Source organism: Jaculus jaculus, chromosome 7 (genome assembly GCF_020740685.1).
Source record: "Jaculus jaculus isolate mJacJac1 chromosome 7, mJacJac1.mat.Y.cur, whole genome shotgun sequence".
NCBI lineage: Eukaryota > Metazoa > Chordata > Mammalia > Rodentia > Dipodidae > Jaculus > Jaculus jaculus.
This window is the reverse complement of record NC_059108.1, coordinates 146,938,202-146,946,893: the sequence shown is the minus strand read 5'-3', so window position 1 is coordinate 146,946,893 and position 8,692 is coordinate 146,938,202. Positions and strand designations below refer to the sequence as shown.

Here is an 8,692-nt window from a genome sequence, read left to right as displayed (position 1 = left end):
GAATTAAAATTTGTTTGGAAACCATCTCTTCTTTTCTTCTTTCTTTCTTTCTTTCTTTCTTTCTTTCTTTCTTTCTTTTTAGGTAGGGTCTCACTCTAGCCCAGGCTGACCAGGATTTCACTAGGTAGTCTCAGGGTGACCTCAAACTCACAGCAATCCTCTGACCTCTGCCTCCCAGATGCTGGGATTAAAGGCATGTGCAACCATGCCCAGCTGGAAATCATCTTTTTTCCTCTCTCTCTCTCTCTCTCTCTCTCGTTTAAATGTAGCATCTTTTACCATTTGGAGATGCTGAAATATTATAAAGCCATCAAATGCCAGTCCCTTTCACACAGAAGTCTTCTGGTTTTTCTCTCTTTACCTACTCAGACACCTCCTCATTTTTCTTTATTTTTTGTTTTTTTGAGGTAGGGTCCCACTCTAGCTCAGGCTCTTTGCATTTACTTGTTTATTTTTAAAATTGTTATTTATTTCCACATGTTATATGGAAATGTCAGGGTCTCTTATCACTGCAAACAAATACTTGCCTAGCTTTATGTGGGTGGCTAAGAATTGAAACCAGGTCAGCAGGCTTTGTAAGCAAGTGCCTTCATCACTGAGCCATTTACCCAGCCCCTATCTATCTATTTATTTATGAGTGTTATTTGAGGGCATATGAGCCACAGTGAGTATAGAGAGGTCAGAGTGTAATGGGTCTTGGGGGTGTTCAAGAAAGGTTCTTAAACTCCAAACCCTGAGTGTGTGTCTGTTTTACTGAAGAATTCGGATAAAACATGACTGCTGCTGGGCGTGGTGGCAACTGCCTTCAATCCCAGCCCTTGGGAGGCAGAGATAGGAGGATTACCTTGAATTTGAGACCACCCTGAGACTACATAGTGAATTCCAGGTCAGCCTGAGTTAGAGAGAGACCCTACCTCAAAAAAACCAAAAACAGGGCAGGAGAGATGGCTTAGTGGTTAAGCACTTGCCTGTGAAGCCTAAGGACCCTGATTCAAGGCTTGGTTCCCCAGGATCCATGTTAGCCAGATGCACAAGGAGGCGCACGCGTCTGGAGTTCGTTTGCAGTGGCTGGAGGCCCTGGCGCACCCATTCTCTCTCTCTATCTGCCTCTTTCTCTCTGTCTGTCGCTCTCAAATAAATAAATAAAAATAAACAAAAAACAATTTAAAAAAAGGAGGAGGAGGAGAAGAAAGTGCAGGGAGTGGGTAGAGAGCCCACGTAGGAGTGAGGGGGGAGAGATGAACAGCCAACAGAGAGGCTTGCCCACCTAGTGAGGATCTATATATAATCTTAATGTGGTGGGCTTTACCCTAAGACTCAGGTGAGTCTGAGAGAGTTGACTGGTGTGCACTCAGGGGGCTGGCTCAGGAAGAGGCAGCCAAGTTTTGGGGCTGAGCCAGAATGCCAGGATCAGATTTAAATTCTAGGACAGGGGAACTCCTTCCCAGGAAGGGGCACAAGTTATTTATGGAAAAACAGATCTAGGTAACTCCTTTAGTCAAGAGATAAGGAAGCCAGGCATGGTGGTGCACACCTTTTATTCTGGCAGAGGTAGGAGGATCACCATGAGTTCAAGGCCACCCTGAGACTACATAGGTAATTCCAGGTCAATCAGAGCTAGAGTGATACCCTACCTTGAAAAAAACAAAGCAAAAAAAAAAAATCAAAAAACCAAAAAAGGGCTGGCAAGATGGCTTAGCAGTTAAGGCACTTGCCTGGAAAGCCAAATGACCTTGGTTAGATTCTCCAGGACCCACATAAGCCAGACGCACAAGGTGCAGCATGCATTTGTTTACAGTGGCTAGAGGTCCTCACGCGCCCATTCATTCCCTCTGTCTTTCTAATAAATAAATCTAAATATTTTTAAGAATCTGGGGGGAGGGAGGGTATTACCATGGGATACTGTTTACAATCATGGAAGTTGTTGATTTAAAAAAAATTGAAAAAAAAATAAACTAAAAAAAATTAGAAAAACAAAATTTAGGCCGGGCGTACTAGTGCACGCCTTGATTCCCAGCATTTAGGAGGCAGAGGCAGGAGGATTGCCGTGAGTTCAAGGCCACCCTGAGACTACATAGTGAGTTCCAGGTCAGCCTGGGCTAGAGTGAGACCCTACCTGGAAAGAAAAAAAAAAACAAAAACGCTTGTATGGTATGTTTCTCTTTATCTATGGTGCTATACAATTTGGCACTGTGACCACTAGAGTCTCTTGTAACCAGTCTAGCTTTGGCTAGCTGGGTGGCCTGGGTTTATCACGCATCAGGTGGCTAGCAACAAGCTACAAAGTGCTCAGTCAGCATTTTCTTTCTTTAACTGAGCCAGCTGTCAGTGGAGAGTGCCTGAATAAGGAATTCCAGACCACCAAAAAAAAAAAATATATATATATATATATATATATATATTTTAAAGAGACAAGGAGAGGAGAGATCCTTCTCTGATCTCTAGTACAGTGGAAGATTGAAGGGCAAACTGAAGGACATTTTTGTTTTATACTTTCAGGAATCCAGTCACTGTAGATCACTTTACAAAGCTACCTGACTCGCTCTCAAGAGGAGAACTTAGAGGTGTCTGTGCCCCTTCCTCCTTTGAGGCAGGGCCTTCTGTTGTTGCAAACAAACCTCCTGACTACAGAGGTCAGACTAGCTGGTCCGCGGCTTTGGATTCCCCTGCCTCTGTCTTCCGTTGTTGTAGGGATGCTGCAATCCCAGATACATGTACCACTTTACATCTGCCTTCGTGGGGGTGTTGGGAACTGACCCTGGCCAGCAGGATTTGCAAGCGAGTGTCTCTGACCTCTGAGTGAGCTTCCCAGCCCCTGCCTTTTTTTTTCCATAAGTAACAAGAAGAAGGAACTGCGCAGCGCCCTCAGCCCTTTGCCAGGGATTCTAGCAGGCTTCGGACCGCAGCAGGCAGCGCTTAGCTTCCCACCTGAGTCCGGGTGGCGACACCGCACAGCTCCCTCGCTCTAGTATAGATAGTAACATGCATCTCACTCACTTCTAAGCCCTGTACTATCCTCAAAGTCCCACGCCTGTCAAAGGGGCTTTAGCGTTCAGCTACCACACTCTTGTCTTTTTTCAATCAACGTAGGGCCTCTCTAGCCCAGGCTGACCTGGAATACGCTATGTAGTCTCAGGGTGGCCTCGAACTCATGACGATCCCCCTACCTCTCTGCCTCCCAAGCGCTGGCCATCCCCAGCATACCACACTCTTCAGAATACAGAGCCTCGCCTGCACTTTCAGAAGCTGCAGGTCAGCACTCCTGCAGCTTACAGCTACATTAGGTACCTGCGGAACAGAACAAGTCACCTTGCCCTTAGTGTCATAAACAGTAGGTGCAGGTTCTCCCAGTCCCGGGTGTCAGCAGCCTTGGGCCCTCCATTCTGGGTTTTACCTCAGGTCTTCTGAGGGGCCAGGCCACTGTCATCTCCATGGTCACCTGGGAAAGGATCCACTTCCAAGCTGGCTCCCAGGACTGTTGCTGGCAGCTGGTCAGAGTTCCTTGCTGGTCACCACATGTGCTTTACTCAGAGCAAGGGCTCAGAGGAAGATCAAGAGGGCCAGCAAGGTGTAGAGGAACCTTTTCCTGACATGATTTGGTAAGCAACATTCCATCACTCTGGTCATATTCTATTCCTTCAGTACGCCCTCAAGGGAGGGGGTTACACAGGATGGGAACACTGGGAGATGAAGGTCACTGGGCATGCCAGGGGCAGCTCACCACACAGAGACTGCCAACTATGGTGCACCAAGAGAAAGGCAGATCACACAATGTTAAGAGCGGACAAAAGGAGAGGGCATTTCACAGAAAGGGGGGGACTGTCATCTTAAACCCTCCAGACGAATCCCCACCACAGCAACCCTGATCACATACCCTGAAACCACAGCCACTGGCCAGACAGCCCGTCCACACAGAGCTGCAGAGCCTGAGAGGGAGGGTTTGGGGAAGCTCTCACTCCGCTTGTGGCCTGTGCATGACACACAATTGCTTTGACTCCTTAGCTCTGCTGGGCGCCACTGTGACTACCCAGGAAGCTCGCTTCACCACAGCTGGAGGAACCCTACTCAGCGGCCCAGCCTTGTGCTGCACATTGCATCCACACACTGGCCCTCGAAAGTTCACTTTAGTCATTTAGCCTCTCTTGCCTCCAGCGGGACTGAGGCAAATTTTGTGCCTGACACACAGACGTTAACAATTAGAAACACAGGGAGCTGGGTAAGATGGCTTAGCAGTTGAGGTGTTTGCCTGCAAAGCCAAAGGACCCCGGTTTGCTTCCCAAGGCCCCACATAAGCCAGATGCACAAGGAGGAGCAAGCATCTGGAGTTTGTTTGTAGTGGCTGGATGCCCTGGTGCACCCACTCTCTCCCTCTCTCTCAAATAAACAAATAAATAAATATATTTTAAAAAATTAGAAACATGGGCTGAACAGATGGCTTGGTGGTTAAGGCGCTTGCCTCTGAAGCCTAAGAACCCATGTTCTACTCGACAGATCCCACATTAGCCAGGCGCACAAAGGTGAGGCAACCGCAAGGTCGCGCATGCCCACTAGGGCAGCCTGGGGCCAGAGTGAGTTCCAGCCTGTGCTAAAGACCCTACCTCGAAAACAAAACAAAACAAAACAAAAATAAATAAATAAGTTAGAAACATAGAGAGTCAGAGAGACGGCTAAGTGGCTAAAGCTACTTGTTTGCAAAGCCTGATGGCCTGGGTTCAATTCCCCAGTGCCCACATAAAGCCAGATGCACAAAGTGGTGTATGCATCTGGAGTTTATTTGCAGTAGCAAAAGGCCCTGGCATGCCCATTCTCTTTCTCCCCCTTCCCGCTTTTGCTTGAAGATAAGTAAATAAAAATTTATTTAAAAATTTTAAAAAATATGGGCTAGGCTGGAGGAATGGTTTATCAATTAAGGCAATTACCTAGAAAGCCAAAGGACCCAGGCTCAATTCCCCAGGACCCATATAAGCCAGATGCACATGCTGACGCATGTCTGGAGTTTGTTTGCAGTGGCTGGAGGCCCTGGCATGCCCATGCTCTCTGTCTCTCTCTCTCTGTGTGTGCCTCTGTCTCTTTCAAATAAATAAAAATAAGATAAAATAATTAAAAAATATGGGTTGGAGAGATGGCTTAGCAATTAAGGCACTTGCCTGCAAAGCCAAAGGATCCAAGTTCAGTTCCCCAGGACCCATGTAAGCCATATGCATAGTAGTGCATCTTTCTGGAGTTCATTTGCAGCAGCTTAAGGCCCTAGCGTGCCCATTCTCTCTCTTCCTCTCTCTCTCTCAAATAAATAAATATGTATATTGAAAATTTTTTAAACTGGGTGTGGTGGCGCATGCCTTTAATCCCAGCACTCAGAAGGCAGAGGTAGGAGGATTGCTGTGAGTTCAAGGCCACCCTGAGACTACAGAGTGAATTCCAGGTCAGCCTGGGCTAGCGTGAGACCCTGCCTATAAAAACCAAAATAAATAAATAAATGAAATGAAATAAATAGAAACATAGTTGGAAAGAAACTCCCGTATGTCTTTAATGTGATCTGTTCTTGTATCTGGGTGCATGTGTATGTACATTCAGGAAAGAAGCTGCTTCATCCTTACTCCTGAGGGCAGAGGAGCAGGCTGGTATGCTGCCCTTTGGGTTTATCTTGGTCACCAGATAGCCAGGAACAACCCTGGGCTCTTGGCTGGAAACCTGGATCTGAGTGGAAGTATCTGAGGGTCATCTGAAGACAGAAATAGTACCTGGCTGGAAGTGCTGGCGCATGCCTTTAATCCCAGCTCTCTGGAGGCAGAGGTAGGAAGACTGCTATGAGTTCAAGGCCACCCTGAGATGACACAGTGAATTCCAGGTCAGCCTGGGCTACCGGGAGACCCTACCTGGGGTGGGGTGAGGGGGGGACAGCCAGGTGTGGTGGCTCACACCTTTAATCTCAGCACTCAGGAGTCAGAGGTAGAAGTACCACTGTGAGAATGAGGCCAGCCTAGGACTATAGAGTGAGTTCCAGGTCAGCCTGGGCTAGAATAAGACCCTACCTCAAAAACAAACTAACAAAAAACAAATAAATAACTTTACTTTAACTATTTTGGTTCACAGACATAGTTATAAACGTTCATATTTTTAGAAGTTTGCTCAAATGGTTGAATTCCTAAATTTGAAAAATACATTGTAGGGGGTGAAACTTATGCACACACACAGATAAGCCATCTCAAAGTCATATATACATACATACATACATAAACACACACACACATATATATTTTGTTTTTTCCAGGTAGGGTCTCACTCTAGCCCAGGCTGACCTGGAATTCACTATGGAGCCTCAGGGTGGCCTCAACTCACAGCCATCCTCCTACCTCTGCCTCCCAGTGCTGGGATTAAAGGCCTGCGCCACCATGCCTAGCAAAGTCAGATTTTTTTTTAAACATTATCATACAATATTTGTGAACTGATGCAAGAAAAATGTCCTGCTATGTGGAAACAACACAAGGCGGTCCTTACATGTTGGGCTTCAGGGGCCAGCGATGCAGACATTCAGACAAAACATCTTAACCTGGCTAAGAAAAAGCACTGGCTCCTGACTTTTGCAGAAACACCCCAGGAGATGGGGCCTCCGCTCTCTGGTTACCATCTTGTTTCCTGGAAAACAACTCAGCCGCAGAGTATGAAAACCTTAGGAATTATAGGTTTACTGGTTGGGGGTTTGCTCAGTGGAAGAACGCTTCCCCAAAGCCCTGGTTTGGTACCCAGCACCAAAGAGAGAGAAGGGGAGAGAGAATCTGGAATCATAGGTTTGCACATCAGTTACAAAGACACATGTTAAAAATTATCAACGTATGATTTTTATTTCCAATTTAGGGATGAAGAACCTGACTAGATAACCACTTACAGAAAGGCAGAGCTGAGCTATCTTTGTGTGAGCACAGTTGTCTCCCAGATAGTAATCCCTTTCAAACCAATGCTGCATATGTCATAACTATATTTAGTTATACACGTTGAGGAAAATCTTACGTCTTCAGTTCAGCGCTGTAAAGGAGAGGGGAAACCTTCCGCTACCGAAAACTGAAGTCTTTGGTTCAAACCCCCCCAGTCAATTCAAACAGCTGCAACTCAGAAGGTGCTATTTACAAAAAAAAAAAAAAAAAAAAAAAAGCAGAAAGAGTAGTGGGTGGGAGGCGGGAACTTTTCCAGTAACACATTCCAAAGGAAGAACAGGGCAGTCCTTTCTCCATACAGGAAAAGAATGCGATTTTTGGTTTCTTAAAGCACAGTCCAGGAGTCAAGAGAGGTCGTAAAGTTTGCTTTGGCCAAATCCCACCGAACTTAGGCAAGACAGCTTGAAGCATCGCTTGGGGGGGGGGGTGAATATGTTAAAAAGCAACCGCTCGTTTACGATCGGGCGACTTTTCCTCCGGCACGGAGTTCAGAAAACCGCGAAGGGCAGCGCGACCCGCTCGTGGCCGAGTGGCCGCCCCGCGCTAGCCGATGAACCTCTCGGACGGCCACGTCTCCGGGGCGTTGGCGGGGACTCGGGGCGCCTGGGGCGGCGGCGGCGGGGCCTGGGCCTCCATCTCGCGCACCACCTGCGTGAACACGCGGTCCACCATCATCTTGCTCTTGGCCGTGACCTCCAGGAACGGGCAGCGCCACTCGCGGGCGAGCGCGCGGCCCTGCGCCGTGAGCACCTGGCGCTGCGCGTCCAGGTCGGCCTTGGTGCCCACGAGCACCAGCGGCACGGCGCGCGCGCCCCGCAGCCGGCCCATGCGCTCGCGCAGCGGCCGCACCGCCTCGAACGAGGCCTCGTCGCACACGCTGTAGAGCACCACGAAGCCGTCGCTGTTGCGGATGTACAGGTCCTTGAGCGTGACCAGGTGCTCGGCGCCCACGGTGTCCACGATCTCCAGCAGCGCGGGCGCCCGGTTCACCTCGATCACCTTGCTGAACAGCTCCTCCACCGACGGCTCGCAGCGCTCGGGGAAGCGGCCGCACGCGAACTGCGTGGCCAGCGCCGTCTTGCCCACGGCCACGCCGCCGAGCAGCACCACCCGGTAGCCCTTGGCGGGGCGCAGCACCAGCCCGTCCATGGCTGGGGACGCGGGGAATGACGCTCGCGGGCCGGGCCGGGCCGGGGCGGGCGGGCGAGCGCGGGCGGGCGAGGGCGGGGAGCGCGGGAGGCGGGGCGGGCGGAAGGGGCCCGCGAGGGCGCGCGCTGCCGCCGGCGCCGGGGAGGGGTGGTGGGCGGACCCCCGCGGGCCCGGGTCTGCGGCCCTCCCCGTCCCCCCCTCCCCGCGCGCACCCGCTCCAGGGTCCCCCGGGTCTCCGCCCCTCGCCGCGGGCGCTCTTCGGGTCTCGATCCCGCCCCACACCCCCGCCTCCGGGCCTGCGGTGTCCCCCACCAGTGCCCCCCCTCCTCCTCCAGGCCTCCGGTCTCCAGCGGGTCCCCAGGAACTGCCCGGGCCTTCTGCGCTCTCCCTCCCTCCCGTCTCCCCCCCTCCCCGCCCAAGGCCAGCTGGGCCCCCTCGGTCGGCCCCTAGCTCGGCTCTCTGCGGAGCCCGCCTGTGTGCAGTCCAGAAGGTAACCCGATCCCTTCCAGGCCAACCCAGGAAACGCTGGGATTTCTCTGGCATTCCTGAGGCAGATGTCCGCGTGGGCAGAGCCAGGCTTTCGCTCAAGGTCGGGCCCTGCCTGCTGGGAG

General features: G+C 50.6%; 1 protein-coding gene across 1 annotated transcript; it reads right to left on the bottom strand.

Annotated features, from left to right (window-relative positions):
* Positions 1-6,816: 6,816 nt before the first annotated feature.
* LOC101616461 (ras-related protein Rap-2c-like) lies at positions 6,817-8,082 on the bottom strand. The gene has a single exon (XM_012948197.2). The coding sequence runs from the start codon at positions 8,079-8,081 to the stop codon at positions 7,476-7,478; it is 606 nt and encodes a 201-aa protein (XP_012803651.2). The 5' UTR covers position 8,082; the 3' UTR covers positions 6,817-7,475.
* Positions 8,083-8,692: the final 610 nt, after the last annotated feature.